The following is a 16,041-nucleotide window of genomic DNA, read 5'->3' on the forward strand; positions in this document are numbered from 1 at the left end:
CTGCAAATTTTAAAAGCATATTCCCCAGTCCATTATCCAAGTCATTAATGAAAATATTGACTTGTACCACACCCAGGACAGACCCCTGTGGGATCCCACTAAATACACCCTCCCTGTTTAACAGCAACACGTTCAACACTTTGAATAGGGTTTTTAAAATCAATTGTGCACCTACCTTACAGTAATTTAATCTAGACCAGAGTTTCTTAGTTTGCTTATGACAATGTCTTAAGGGATTGTGTCAAAAGCCCTACTAAAGTCTAGATATATCATGTCTACAGCTTCCCCCTTGTCCACTAGGCCAGTAACCCTGTCAAAGAAGGAAATCAGGTTGGTTTGGCATTGATTTGTTCTTGACAAATCCTCCAGCTGTTTCTTGGAACGGCCACTGTCCCCCACCATGCTGCTACTGGAGCTGGGTCAGCATGTGTTCAGCCACCTTTGCTTCCGCCTCCCTTAGCTGCACAAATCTCTGATCCCAAGCATCACACATTTGAACCCATTGTCACAAGGGCTTGTATCATACAGACACACAATGCTGTATTTTTTCACCCCAGGAGAGTGTGTGCCAGTACATAGTAGTGTCTGGGTTGGAGACACTGATTGTCCAAAGCCATGTTCTGATTGGCTGGGCCTTTTTGTTGATGTCACAAAACTGCCCCCAACAGTACATGGCTGGGACCTCATCACCAAAAGGATCTGGAAAATCTCTACAGCCCTTATGTTAAATGAGCAAAGGAAATGCTGTGCGAGTCCTCATACATTGGGATTTCAAAGAATCCATGGCCTAGGATTTCATAGGTGTCAGTGTGATGTGTACCACAGCAACTTAGAGCAATAGCAGGGATAGAACTTAGATCCTTCCTCTCCAAAACCCCGGGTGAAAGGAGAACCTGCTTTTAACTGTTAGCATTAGAGGACCCGTGACACACAGCTGAGAAATTCTGATCCAGTAAAGGTAACTGGTACACTTGCACACTAGCCAACATGGTTCAGTGCTGCTGAATTTAGTTTAAAAATGTTTTTTTGGACAGGAGGTCTCAGTGAATCAAACTGTCATCCTACAAACAGACAATCCTGCAGCGTCTCCAAGTTTCTTTCCCATGCAGTAAGCTTTATTAAGACTATGCATTAAGACTATTAGTGTGAGGAATTATTTACAAGAGTCAGCCCACATCAACCAAATGCTTTACACCTTCCGTCCTTGACATGAAAATGTAAAATCCACATGAAAACAGACTCATTTTAACTGATAACAGCCAGACCTATATGATTTTGTGGTTTAATCCAGTCGGGGGAAGTACTGGTTTCAAACTCTCCAGTGATGGGAACACACAGATCATTCTTTTCCCCCCAGAGATACACGTAATTCTTTGTTTCCATCTCTCTCTCCCTTTGTAGGCGTCTTCTTGATGGCTCTAGACTGCTATTTTCAATTCATCACTAGGGTAGCAATCTTGCAATGGGCAGCTGTTGGGAAGATGTGTGTCACCCTGGAAGGAAAGAGACATTGAAATTGGATTGCAATAGCAACTTCTTTATCTTTTAAAGCCTCTCTAGGGAGGAGGGGAAGAGGTGAGAAATGCTACAATATCCATGTAAACACCCACTGGAACCTACTGATGCTCAGACCGGGCCAATGATTTCCTTTAATAGGGCCAAATCCTGACCTCTCCGGGCCAGGTATATCGGTTTTGAGCATAGGTTCTACTTGAGGGGTGTGGAGGGGACAGAAACCCCACTGCCTCTGAGCTAAAGAGCTACAGTGGAACTTCTGCATGATTCTAAGGCTGTAACAGCATCTATAACCATCACAGTCCTCTTCAATTTCACAATTCCTCTTCCCACATCAGCAGAGCCATGCAGAATGGCCCCGTCACCATTCATAGTGAATTCAATGAGTCACCCAGGGTCAGTACTGAACCCGTGTTTCTGAATCCACCCCAGTACCCTGTCTGAAAAAGGCCAGGCATGCAGCCCTACCAGCTGCAGGTTCAGAGCATAGGTGTCTATTCCCCCGAAGCGGACTTGGAAGCAGAAGACTTCGACACTTGGATGATCTCCACAGAGGTGAATCCCTTGCTCGCTGAGACACGGTGCCTGGTGCGCAATTTGTTTAGTGCCGATTCAGCCATTCCAGCCCTTTCCTCTGCATCATCCAGCTCGTGCACCGTCTTTCTGTACTTTGCGATGCTCTGGTTAGCCTGCTCCTCCTGCGGACATGAGAAGATTTGGCTTATTTTTTTTAAGTCTATATATCAGACAATGCCGGCACAAAATGGCTCTGACCTGTATTCCTTCAATACAACCAATCAGGCAAAGTGTCTAGTAAACTGTTGGACCAAGAATAAATACATTTTACACACACATCCCCCCAGATATTGGAGGTAACTTGTGAGGGCGGCCAACAGACTGCAAGAGGTTGAGATGACAACATGCATTAATCTGATTTTTTGCAAAGGATAAGGCAGGTGGGTTTTTAGGTGGCTCTCTTTTTATAGGTAGGTTGGGGCTTGTATTATCAGTGATGGCAGAAAAAGGGAGCATAAAACAGGAGCTGACGACTGGAGGTGCTAATGCTACTGATGAACACGTATTTCAGGTTATGTTTCTTTTGAAGATGCAACTTATGTGGTAGATATTATTGTGTGCACACCAGAGGGGAGAGTTACAGTCTGGGGTACATACGGCCTCCTCAATTTGTCTCTTGTAAATCTTCAGCTTGTTCTGCAGCTTCTCCACAAGCTCCTGCATGCGCTGGTTGGTTTTGTGGTCCTCGTCTGTTTGGAAGATCAGCTCTTTCAGGCGGCGTTCATTCTTGTGCAGAGTTTTCACCGTCTCCACGTGACGCTTCTGTTCGGAATCTAGCTCCGTTTCCAGTTCCTTAATCTGAAAAGGAGGTAAAAACCCAGCAGGATACGTTAGTACTGATTGTGTTTAGCATGATGGACATGGAGATCTGGAGTCACACTAAGAATCTGGAAAGTTTTTATTTACTGATGCAGGGGTATTTCAGTTGCAATAAATATGAAAAGAATCCCAATGAAACATATCACTGGATATAATAGGACTTTGTGTGAACTGGGGCCAGGAGGACCCATCGTTGGGATGCTCGACAGAGAGATGGCTTGGCTAATGATAATATGCCCTAGAGTTATAGCCAAGGACATTTAGGATCCAACCAGACATTGCATATGACACAGAGGAGCAGCACTGACCTTTCATTGCATTGCAGTGGGCTGAGTATGGCCTGGGTGGATTTTAATTTCTCTAGAATATATTTTGCTATTATTTTCTCTCTTTAATTTAGTTTAATCTATCTGGGATACACTGGCCCTTTAATAAAAACATTCCTTTCCCCCCCCCCCCCCAAATATTTCTCCCGAGTACTAAAGCTCAGGTCAGGGAAGGGTTGGACGGCGGTGTTGGAAGAATTTTTTGGAGTAGATCTATCCAGTTTTTCTTACCCGGGTCTCAAGTTTCATGATAGTACGTTTTCCTCCTTTCAGGGCCAACTGCTCAGCCTCTTCCATCTTGATTTGCAGGTCTTTTATTGTGATTTCATAGTTCTTTTTGATCTTTTCCAGGTGCATGCAGTGATCCTGCTCCTGACGCAGCTCTTCTGCCATGCGGGAAGCCTAAGAGGAGGGTAAGAAACAGCTTGTCAGCACAGACTATTTATACTGAGCATTGGAAACTAGGATATTTAGACCTGATGTCCATATGCTGCCATATGGGGAATTTTTGCAGGATCTAGAAGTCTGTTCTATGCATCACAGTTTGCCTCTCTAATGGAAAGGCTCCCATTGACTTCAATGGGCTTTGGATCAGGCCTCAAGCCAGGAGATTTGCGCTTGCTTACTATCACAGGGGTATAGTATAAGATATTACCCATCCCTCTTATTAAGACAGTAATTTCTGCCTATAGACAATCCAGTGCTTATGCTTTCCATCCTCCCCTGGGAAGAAGAGAGATTAGAACATACCATAGGGTATGTCTACACTAGAAACATAAGTCAACTTATATTAGGTCGACTTACAGGCCCCGCAATAATTACTGCGGTGGTGCATATCCAGACTACCCTCCTTGGATTGGTGGTGCGTGTCCTCACCAGGAGCGTTTCCACCGACCTAAGAGGGGCAGTGTGGAAGCTGAGAGCCGTGAGCCTGGCTGCCCCACAGGCTCCTGGCGGGCTGCCCCCCACCACTCCATGTTCCCCACTGGGAACGGGAGGAAGCTACCCAGGACTTCTCCCCCCAATGTCCACTCCCCTCCAGAAGCCAGACAGCCTTGTCAGTTTCACAGCTCCCAGCCATGAAATTGACATGACAGCCAAGGTTCGGAGCTGGGAGCAGGAGGGAGCCTCTGGGAGCAGGGTCCAGCCTGGGTTTCTTGCCCCAGGGTCTAGGTAAGGTGCTGTATGAACAAGCAATAGCTGAGAGCATAAAGAAGGCAGAATGTTCAGCCTTTTTTCAGGAGGAAATACTGAGCATTAACTCTACAGCTATCTATGGAATTTCTAAGGTGTCAATTGTTAAGTGCCAACTGAGAAATGTACTCAACATTGGCCACTCTTCTGCTTTCCATGCCAATTATGAATGGCATTGACAGGCTACGGGGGAGGGTGTCCAGTCTTTGGTTGGAAGCATGATAGTTTCAATATTAAGCCTTGAGGAAAGCGGGGACAAAACAGAAGGGAAAATGGAGGAGCTCCCCAGGACGCCATCAGTAATGCAGCAGATCCCTTCCCTAGCAGGGGGACAGAACAGCAGTGGATTTCTCCAAGTCTCTTTTTGCCATCTTGGTGGACAGACGAGCTGATGTGTGCACAGCCCGTTGCGAATGGGAAATGCTACGTAAGTGCTAAGATTGATCAGTAACAATGCACTTCAAAATTGAGCAGTGTAGGAAAGAGCAGAATATACAACCTCCCCCCCCCCCCCGCCCCCGGCTTCTAGGGACCATCACTGAGGGCCGGGTGCAACTTACATCAGCCACGGCTTTCTTGGCTCGCTCATCGGCCGCTCGGAACTCGCTGATCATCTCCTCATGTTCACTTGTAATGCGCATAAGGTCAGACTCCAGTTTGCGCTTTATCACCAGCAGGCTTTGGTTCTGGAGGGAGGAGGGAAGACTCAGTGACCCAGCCTAGCTTTGTGGGCTATAACTTGATCTTTGAGCAGATGACTTGGCACTTTGCTGGCTTGAAACTAGGGATGCATTTGGCCCTGTATGTTTATTTTACTTTTATATCGGAAAGATTTTCCTTGGTAACCAATCTTGTTTCATGCGTCATATCCCTTTGTCTACGAAAGGGTTTGATTTTAATCCTGCTTCATTGTATTTGTGTGCATGTGTGTGTATTATTATTTCAAAGTTATATTGCAGTAGCATCCAGACATTTTTGTCTATAGGCACTCTACACACACACACACACACACACACACACACACACAGAATTGCTGTGCAAAGAACTTACAGCCTACGTGTATCTTTTGCCTCATGGGAAATCTGAAAATCCTACAGCTAATCACAATGTTTGCCAATGTGTATAGTTTAAGATTTTTTGTAAGGAGCCCAAATGCTAAGACAATTATACCTAGAAACATTACTAAATAACCAAACAAATGCATTGTATAGACTTTCAAGATCTTCAGTACTACAGCATCAAGTCTATGTACCACAATACTGTAGAGCAGGGGTAGTCAATAGGCAGACCACGGGCCAAATCCGGACCACCAGACACTTTTGAATGGTCCCTGAAATCTTTTTATTATTATTGTTACTGTTATTTTGTATTATTTTCTCTGGAGTCTAAACCTTGATTATACCTTGACCAAAAAATTTGGACCTTGACAAAAAAATAATTGACTACCCCTGCTGTAGAGTACAATGCAAGCACTGTGCAATATTAGTTCTGTATAACAAGCAAGCATCAGGAAGACTATGAGACATAAATACAGCAGTTTAGCTGCCGAAAATTTAGCCTTTGAGCATCAGTTACAAGTAAATGTATTTGTTATATTTTTTATGTCTCTGATAAAAAGTGGCATTTACATCTGTTTAGATGAACAAAGTCCCATCATCATCTCAGTATGCAAATGCTTCTCTCTATTATTAGTCCTTTCCAGCAGTTTATCTTGTAGACCTTCCCCTTCTTTGGAAATCCTTTGCACATTTAGTCCATCCTTTATGGAAAAAGGCCTAGAGAATGTAATAAATAATGATAAACCATCTCTAGAATTTTGAAACCAGCACACAGAATCCTATAGGACATCATTGTCTTTGCATTCTGTAGGATGGTTTAAAATTTCAGTCAAATGGATCTCACTCTTCATTAAATTCTAGGGGTAAAATCCTGACACCAGTGAAGCCGATGGCAAAATTCACATTGACTTCAGTGGAGCCAGCATTTCACCCTATAGATTTTTAGAGTGGCATTTTCAAAAGCACTCAGCATTGTCCTAACTCTGCCCCCACTGGCGTCAATGGATCATAGACTTGGGCCAACGCTGAGCATTTTCGAATATCCCATCCTTAGTGTAATATCCATACAACCCTCTTGGTAGAGTTCATCGTAAATTCTATAGGACTTTCCCCATAAGGAGTAATATCATATTTAATTCTTTATGGGTCGAATCCTGCAATCCTTACTCAGGCTGTCACTGAAGTCACTGGGAGTTTTGCTGCTATATTTGGCTCTAATAAAATCAATCGGATTTTTATTTATTCTTTCATAACATTTTCTTTACAGTGCAGTACATTCTCATCAAGCACGACAGCATTTTAATGCCAGCAGCGGAGCAAACAGTACAACGACCCTGTATCAAGAGTGTGGTATTTGTTTTCACCTGGACATTGATTTCGTTGTGCCTCTCAGTGATCTCTATCAGCTCCTGCTCCAGGAGTTTGCGAGAGCGCTCGCTGCCCTCCAGCCCAGCGCGCATTTCTTCCAGCTCTGTCTGTGTCAGGCTGAGGCGGCGTTCCTGGAGGTTGTACTGTTCCCGGAGTTCCTCGTGCTGGCGAGCATCTTCATCCATCTGAATCTGAAGATCCTGAAGGCAAAAGAGGGATCAGTATGATTAAGAAGCATGCAGAGGAAGCTGCGAAGTACAAGACGGCCCACCCATCTCCTTTGCTTTTCTCCTATTTTTTAAAGGGACATTGTCCAGTTAAAAATCATGATGTCTGATTCTGATGTCACCTATGCCTGCTTTACACCAGTGCAACTTCTTTGACTTCAGTGGAGTTAGTCCTGATTTGCACCAGTGTCAAAGAGCAAAATAAGGCCCACATATTTAAAAAACGAAAACAAATGTACTTTTCAATGCTGTTACACCACCTTAGGTCAGTGGTTCTCAAACTGTGGGTTGAGACCCCGAAGTAGGTCGCGCCCCCATTTTAATGGAGTCTCCAGGGCTGGCTTAGACTTGCTGGGGCCAAAGCCGAAGCTCGAGCCCCACTACCTGGGGCCGAAGCTGAAGCCCGAGGGCACTGGTGCTCAGATTACAGGCCCCTTGCCTGGGACTGAAGCCCTTGGGCTTCGATCTTGGTCCCCCACCCAGGGGGTGGGGCTTGGATGGGCTCAGGCTTCAGGCCCCCCTCCTGGGGTCATGTAGTAATTTTTCTTGTCAGAAGGGGGTCGCGGTGCAATGAAGTTTGAGGACCCCGGACTAGGTTATTATTAGAGTCACATCCTCAGCTGCGGTGACACCAGTTTACACCAGCTGAGGATCTGGCCTTTAAAGGTTTTTTTTTTTTTTTAATTTTTTAATCTAAATTTGGTTTGCCCTTTTTATGCTGTTTGTATCCTTTTTGCAGTTCTCTGAGCTTGGACAAAGAAAACAGACTGGTAAGTTTCACTTTTCACTTCAGTTGATTTCTAGTCAATTTCACTTTCAGGTTCACCTGCACTGGAGTGATGAAGCACTCTTTGGTTTCCAAACACTGCAGGGCACTGTCTATTAAAAACAAAACCGTTTTCATTGCAATTTTTTTTAATTGCATGGAAATATTTCTGCTGGTCTGAGGTTTTGTAAAAGCCCGTGCGCCTGGTTTTTCTCTCACAACAGTTGTACCCCATTGATTTGGATGAAGTTACTCCTGATTTACATCCTTTGCTTACAAAACCTGAATTTGGGGGCAAATGTGACCTGACAGAGTCTCTCTAAACAAGGCTGTATATTCCACTGCCTAGAGTTATTATATGTAAAAAGATGTAACTGGATAGAGTTTTCCCTTCAGGGTCCGGCTTCCTCCTCTCCAGTTTACCTTGATCTGCTGCTGCAGTTTTTTCAGTGTCTTGACAAGCTCACTGTTGTTCCTGTTGGCGTGATCCAGCTGGATTTCCATTTCATTCAGATCCGTCTCCATCTTCTTCTTGAGCCTGAGCGCTTCAGCACGCCCCTTAGCCTCCATCTCCAGACTTGACTGCAGAGACTCAATTGCACGCTGATGATTTTTCCTGCGGATTCCAATGAAGCACAAGTTGGATCATTCTGTTACACTTGAGTGCAGTCCAGCCTTTGGCTTTCGGTGGGTAAAACCAAGGGATTGTTCATGAAATAATAAAAAGGGATCATTTCAGAAACTCTCTGAAAATGGGATTCTTGATCCCAGCAGCCACACTGATCCCAAACACTTTCCTTCTTAGAGTACTTCATACTAATAAGTATAGATTTGAAATGGACCAACACTTCTCCAATGAGGTAGCTAAGCACTGGAAATAATCCTGAGAGTTTAACGTGATAATTGTGGTTTATCACGTTTCCCTGAGATACAATATTTTTTATCTTTTGTGAACATTAGACGTCTAAGGATTACTAGGCTGGCTCAGAGCCAAGGTCCATCTAGTCCAATATTCTCTCTACGACACTAGCCAACAGCATAAGCCTCAGAGGAAGGTGTAATAACCCTGGTTGTGGGATAATCTGCCTCCCATATTAGGTCTCATCCTACTCTAATAGAGACTGGCGTAAGTTCTGAAGCAGAAGTCTGTTCTGATGGTAACTAAGAAATGTATTATGAGCCAGATTTTGTTCTTAGTTATGCAGCGCAACATCTTGGACTTCGGTGACACCACGCAGCTGTAACAGAGAGCTGGATTTGACCCAGAATCTCCTACAATCACTTGCTTCTTAATGTTAACACAAGATCCCTTGGTAATACAGCCACTAGATCAGGTCAAATCCAACAGATCACCCAAGCAAATGTGGGCTTCTTTCATTGAATGAAAGAATATTCATATTGGGACCTTACACCTCCTCACTGCATATTGAGTCAAAAAGCTCTGAGTGTGTATCTTTGAGCACTTAAATATTCCATACCTTGTAGCTTCAAATTCCTCTTCCTTCTCATGGATTCTTCTGTCAATGTCAGCTTTCACCTGAGCTAGTTCAAGCTGAATACGGATCAGTTTGCTTTCTTCAACCTGCCAGCAAACATACAATAGAGGTGTGACTGAATGGTTTTTAAGAGGTAAAATCTGTATAACTTATCTGCTGGAATATGGCCAGCAGGTTATGAACTAGTCTGATGTGTCCCCCTCATGTGTGTAATTGTCAGAACTGGATACAATTATTACCTCCAGGGAAGACTCTGCTTCCTCTAGCGCCATCTGCAGTTCATCCTTCTCAACCTCCAGCTTCTTCTTTATCTTCTGTAGCTCATGTACACTTCTTCCTCCCTCACCCAACTGGTCAATCAGATCCTTAATCTCCTCTGAGGAAGAAAAATGGAGATTTCATGTGATGGGTGTATTCCAGGACTGGGAACTTTTAACAAGTGCCACCCGTACTGATCCTTTGAAAGAAAATGGCTTGAGATAGTTCCAGTCAAGCGATCAACAATCTGCAGCAAGGGAGATTTCAGTTAGATAGTAGGAAAAACTTTCTCACTATAAGGATAATTAAGTACTGGAATCTGTTACCCAAGGAGGTTGTGGAATCTCCATCATTGGAGACTTTTAAGAACAGGCTAGACAAATATCTGTCAGGGATGGTCTAGGTGTACTTTGTCCTGTCTCAGCACCCAGGACTGGACTAGATGACCTCTCAAGGTCCCTTCCAGCCCTACATTTCTATGACTCTACTTCCAATCAGTTGGCCTTTGCTTTCATTTCTAAATGTTACTCTGGATTTCCGAATGAGGCCTGTTGGCAGCCTGTGTTCAGGGAGATGGAAAAGAGAAACCTATTAAGCCATCAGAAATTCTCCACAATCTCTCTCTGCTTCTTCCTCCCTCCTCTCAAATGGTTGCTCTTCCTAAGTGAAAACAAGACTTCACACGGTCTGGGCTCTGTGCCAGCCACTGTAGGCTGGAGCAAAGGATGGAGGGGGCAGGGAGTATCAGGGCTGTGCCACTGAGTCCATCATTATTTATTTTCTGTGGGCCACACTGCCAGAGGGTCATAACTCCTCCCAAATATTCATGGAGTTATCCTCACAATACCCCTGGCAGGAAGGTCAGTGTCATTTGCCCCATTTTACAGACGGGGAAACTGAAGCAAAGAGAGATTAAGTGACTGGCTCAAGATCACAGAAAACTCCGTGGCAGAGCTGGGAATGGAATCCAAGCCTCATGTATCCTAGTTGATTGCTTTAACCACTAGTCCATCATTCCCCCTATTATCTGGTTCTCGTGATGATAACCCCCCACCCAAGGGATGCACAGGGGTCATGGCCCCTACTTTAGACCAGTGGCCACCAAGAGGCAACTGACCCGCAGCACAATCTTCCTGTCTCCTGAGCCCCTCTTGTGTCCCCCCCCCCAGCACTATACATTTATCTACGTTACTTTCACAATTTACTTTGTGTTTGTGCGTGGGGAGGTGTCAGTGAGTTGGTGAATTTCACCCCAAGAGCAGAATTTGGCCCATCATTTGGAATGTCATCAGAAATACATGCACAAAGAGAACATGAGTATCAGCTGGGAGAAGCTACAGCCCATCATTCTGTGTAAATCAGGGGCTTTGGGGATGTGTGGAGGTTGTTTTTACATGGAATCAGTGCTTACCCTGGAGGGTCTTGTTTTCCTTCTTAACAGATTCCAGATGCTCTAGGGCTTCCTCATAGGCAGTTTTGAGCTTGAAGTTTTCCGTCATGTAGATGCGGCAATCCTTCTGGGAATTGTCCAGCTCCACCTGCAGCTCTTCGCATTTCTGCTGCCACTCCGCCAGCATCTTATCAAAGGCCCTTTGCTTCTTGTCCAGGGCAGCACAAGCAGCATTGGCCTGCAAGCAGAAAGCCAAGCATTCACGGCAGACAAGTTTTTCTTTACACATCATTTCTCTGCATGTCCTGCCAGCTAGTCACGGTTAAATTGGCAGCAGCTCTAGTGACTGGCAGAGTTCCTCTTAGTCATTCTGAATGGATGATTAAAATATTTGCTTGGCTTTCTTTCCCTGCTGCTAGGAATTTGGCAAGACCACCAAGTTGCTTTCAGTGTGATGGCCTCCCTCAATTCTGCGGTTATAGGGGAGCAAATGTTTCCCATTTCAGACATATCGCGTACAGATGCGCTGGTGGGAATTCTTGTGGTCGACTACTGTGGCTCTTTCGAAAGCATTTTGGCTTCAGTTGCCAACAAGATGCTATCCAAGGCAATTTTAGATTGTGTTAAACTGAATCACCATAAAAGGGAAAGGATAACAGGGTATTTTTCTTTCCTGGAGCTTTATGGCTTTTAATCATGAATACGCCTTGCATTCTTACTACCCAAAGCCGAGCTTCATTAGAGGGAAATGATAGCAAAACACCCCTTTGCCCCAGGGATGTAACCATGGGCAGTGCATATCGTAGGCTGAGGGAGGCTGTGCCTCCCCAACCAGCCCAGCGTGGCCCCGCCCATGCTCCGCCCAGAAGGCTATGCTTGCCCTTCCCTCTTGGCCCCAGCCCAGGCAGGCTGGCTGCTCCTCTCCAGGAAATAGGGTTGCCAATTTTGGTTGGACGTATTCTTGGAGATTTAATCACATGACATAATCTTTAATTAAAGATTAATCTTTAATTCGTGGAGTCTCCAGGCCAGTCCTGAAGGGTTGGCAACTCTACAGGAAGCAGGCTGGGACTTGGGGTGGCTGGGGTCACCCAGCGTTAGGGGGCCCCCCCAAGCGCTGGGGCTGCACTACCCAGTGCTGGGGCGGGGGGGGGAGGCTGCTGGGGCTGCCCGCCCTGTGCTGGAGGGGTGGGCTGGCGGCGTGGGGTTGGGGGAGCCACGCGCCGCCTGCCCAGCATGCTGGGGGGGCGGGCTGGTAGCCACGGGGGGGGGGGGCGCTCTGGGCTCCATCAGGGGAAGGAGGGCGGGAGGGGCTAGCCTTCCCGAGCCGGCGAGTCACCCACCGTCCATGGATGTAACACAGTGAGGTAGGGTTGTCTGCTCCTACGGCCTGATCCAAAGCCCATTGCAGTCATTGGAAAAACTCCCATTTAGTTTATTGGGCTTTGGAGCACCCCGTAGTCCTGATTTAACTAGCATTTTTATTCCCATTTCCCACCATTGCACTGTTATTGGTGCATCTAGACTAGTGGTGGCAAAGGTGGAAACGCTAGCGTAAACCGGCAGCACCAGTCACTAGTGTTTTCACTGCAGGGCTAGATGACATGATGATTAAAACACCAGTGGCCAGTCCACACTAGCATTCCCACCGTTGCTGCAAACAGTGGCGGTCCAACACTGGCAAATGCGAAGGACAATGGCATTGTAGACACAGGCTTCGGAGAGGGTTACCTGGTGCTGCAGCTAGGATGGGCTGTCTGGCCAGATGGACTCTTGCTTTTGCTGCTACTGGAAGCTGGTTAATTAGCCTGACTGAAAGGAACATGCTGTATGTCCATATGGAATGTCTGTGACTATCCTCTGGGCCAGGGGTACGCAACCTATAGCAAGCATGCCAAAGGCGGCACGCGAGCTGATTTTCAGTGGCACTCACACTGCCCGGGTCCTGGCCACCGGTCCGGGGGGCTCTGCATTTTAATTTAATTTTAAATGAAGCTTCTTAAACATTTTAAAAACCTTATTTACTTTACAGACAACAATAGTTTAGTTCTATATTATAGACTTGTAGAAAGAGAACTTCTAAAAACGTTAAAATGTATGACTGGCACGCGAAACCTTACATTAGAGTGAATAAATGAAGACTCGGCACACCACTTCTGAAAGGTTGCCAACCCCTGCTCTGGGCTTTCACACAGTGGGATACGTCTAGTGCCTTGCTACTGCTGGTAATGCAAGATTTTGTCTTTACTTTAATAAACTCAGTAGAGACCATAAAAATCATGTGAATGAGGGGCCTGGCCCAAAGTCCATGGAAATTGACAGAGGGACTTCAGTGGGCTTTAAATCAGGTTCTAGGGTTTCCTGGGATGTTTTGTTCAGACATATGTTGAAGGAATCCATCTTTGCATTATCAGGTCCCTTACCTTTTCCAGGTCAAGAGTAAGGTCTTCCACTTCTATCTGAAGCCTCTGCTTGGTTTTCTCCATGCTGGCGGCCCGGGCTTGGGCAGCTTCGGCTGTCTCCTCTGCCACCTGGAGCCTAGCAGCCAGCTTTCTCCTGAGGGTGGAAGGTTTTAAAGCGTAAGCTGAAGAAAGCGGAGGGAGAGAGGCTTGCCCATCCGTTCCCTCCTCAGACACGTTCACTGTTTTAGCCTTCAGAGGGACCTACCAAGGTCAGGAGGTCTGCAGAAGCCTGACTGAGAATGGTACTGTCTTATCTGTGAATGGCATGCGCACCGCTTAGTTTATTGGTTTTGCAGCGTTAAATTTCAATCCGGCGCATTTCACAGTGCCTGCCATTCGGCTTTGCAAATAAACGCTGGGCTGAGTCTGCGTGGAAGGGCTCCACACCAGCAGGACTCTTCCAAGGTTTTGCTGCTGACGCGGCGAGAACACGTCCAGAGTTGCTGGGGGGGTATATGCCAGAGAAGGGACCCAGCAGCACCTTTAACAGTGTGCAACATGCTCGTCTCTTCTACTGGAAGGAGTGGTCGGGGCCACCGTTCAGACCTCTGCTCTTGGGTGGTTTGCTGGCACTGAGCTCTCCTTGGCCTGGCACATAGGGGTCTCAAGGAGTAGGACTGCAAAGAGGGGAAAGGTAAATTGTCCCCTTTTCCCCCTCAGCCAATGCCCGGTCCATCAAATCTAAAGTAAACCAGACCTATTCAATCTGAGTCAAGAGATGTAAACCGGGGCTTTCAGGCTAAGAGCTCTCCTCGTGGTGGCATGGATTCTCACAGTGCTCTTTCCAGATGGACCACGGGCAAGGGGGCTCCGCTTTTAGCCTGTGCAGCTTCGATAATCTCTTAGTTCCCCGGGGCGGAGTGCCTTACTCCGGTTTGGTAGCCCCTTTCCCCGTGATAGTGCTATTGACTCCACGAGGGCTGACTGAGGAGTAAAGTACCGCTCAGGTGCGAGTAGGGGTATCTGAACCTGGCCCTTTATTAGGAATGTGTCTGCTGTGTTTGATACCAGGCAGCAATGGGGATTTAGCTCTCAGCATCCCTTATTTATTATTACAGGCAACATTCCCTCTTTCTCCTCCTGACCGGGATGCTCTCGCTTCCTCTTCAGCTTTTTCAAGTGGAGCCCCACAAGCTCACAGCCCTAAACTCTGACTCGCTCCACAGCCAACCTGAATACTGGCCCTGGCTACCCCCATCCCCTCTCCGGCGCCTTGAAAGCCGAATGCTCACTTGGTCTCTTCCAGCTCTTCAGTTCTTTGAATGGCATCCGTCTCGTATTTGGTCCTCCACGTCGTGACTTCGGTGTTGAGTTTGGAGACCAGGCGTTGCAGCTCGGCTTTGCCCTCTTGCTCTTCCTCCAGCTGCTCTTTTATCAGGTCCAGATCATGTTTTGTGTTGGCCAGGCTCACGACAGCGGTGCTACGGGACTGGAGATACCAAAACCACCATGAGTTACTTGTCCTTTGGGAGCACAAAGTAAGGCCAAAACTATAACAGGGTTCAAAAAAGAACTAGATACATTCCTGGAGGATAGGTCCATCAATGGCTATTAGCCAGGATGGACAGGGAGGCAACCCCATGCTCTGGGCGTCCTTAGCCTCTGTTTGCCTGAAGCTGGCAGTGGACGACAGGGGGATGGATCACTTGCCTCTGTTCATTCCCTCTGGGGCACCTGGCATTGGCTACTGTTGGCAGACAGGATACTGGGCTAGATGGAACCTTGGTCTGACGCACGATAGCTGTTCTTATGTTAATGAAGGCACTGGAGTAACTTCCTGGCCTTTCGGTGCTCAGATGGAACAACTCAGTTCTGAGCCTGTTAGAAACATTTCAGGCCAGAAATACAAATACATTCACAGTCACGGGGCCAGTTTCCACTCTCCGTACATAGGTGTTACTGCTTTGCCGCGAATGAGTTGCACATGCACTCATAGAACGGAGAGCAGAATTTGGCCTTGCACCATTCTCAACGCTTTGGCGTGGTGTTTCACTTGATTTACCATGGAAAACCCATTCTGTGCTCATTCTAAGCCGAGAAACAGCGTCTGCCGTGACTGAGATGTACTGATACACCAATAGAGCAATGCACCAAGTAAACGGAGCCTGCCTGCGGAATATGCTGAGTGCCTCCAGGGCAGAGGAGGTACTTGAAATATTGCCATAGTTTTCAGGCTAATTTGTTCCAAGTGTAACTCAACTGGAGTCGTCTGCCGTGAGATCCAGTAGTTGGGGCATAGAAGGGGGAGTCAGGAGAACCGTGTTCTATTCTCAGTTCTTCCACTGACTCAAGTAAGACCTCTGAGGGTTTGTCTACACTGTGATAAAGCACCTGCAGCACGGCTGGCCCGGATCACTGGCTCAAGCTGATGGGGCTTGGGCTGCGGGGCTATAAAAACAGTCAGTGGTCTCAAACTAGGGCTGCCGCTAGTTCAGGGAAAGCCCCTGGTGGGCCAGGCTGGTTTGTTTACCTCCCGCGTCCGCAGGTTCGGCCGATCGCGGCTCCCAGTGGCTGCGGTTTGCCGCTCCAGGCCAATGGGGGGTGCAGGAAGGGCGGCCAGCACATCCCTCGGCCTGCATCGCTTCC

The 16,041-nt window shown here is 46.8% G+C and overlaps 1 protein-coding gene across 1 annotated transcript in view; it reads right to left on the bottom strand.

Moving 5' to 3' along the window:
• Window positions 1-2,009: 2,009 nt before the first annotated feature.
• Window positions 2,010-16,041, bottom strand: part of LOC135884234 (myosin-16) — a 46,760-nt gene continuing 32,728 nt past the window's right edge. The window contains exons 32-42 of the mRNA XM_065411491.1: window positions 14,688-14,884; window positions 13,417-13,549; window positions 11,015-11,231; window positions 9,585-9,721; window positions 9,328-9,431; window positions 8,273-8,465; window positions 6,853-7,056; window positions 4,991-5,116; window positions 3,468-3,638; window positions 2,689-2,889; window positions 2,010-2,213 (exon numbers count right to left, since the gene is read on the bottom strand). Of these exons, the coding sequence (XP_065267563.1) occupies window positions 2,010-2,213; window positions 2,689-2,889; window positions 3,468-3,638; window positions 4,991-5,116; window positions 6,853-7,056; window positions 8,273-8,465; window positions 9,328-9,431; window positions 9,585-9,721; window positions 11,015-11,231; window positions 13,417-13,549; window positions 14,688-14,884 (1,887 nt within the window). The remainder of the gene's footprint in view (window positions 2,214-2,688; window positions 2,890-3,467; window positions 3,639-4,990; window positions 5,117-6,852; window positions 7,057-8,272; window positions 8,466-9,327; window positions 9,432-9,584; window positions 9,722-11,014; window positions 11,232-13,416; window positions 13,550-14,687; window positions 14,885-16,041) is intronic.

This window comes from Emys orbicularis, chromosome 10 (genome assembly GCF_028017835.1).
Source record: "Emys orbicularis isolate rEmyOrb1 chromosome 10, rEmyOrb1.hap1, whole genome shotgun sequence".
In the NCBI taxonomy this organism is placed as follows: domain Eukaryota; kingdom Metazoa; phylum Chordata; order Testudines; family Emydidae; genus Emys; species Emys orbicularis.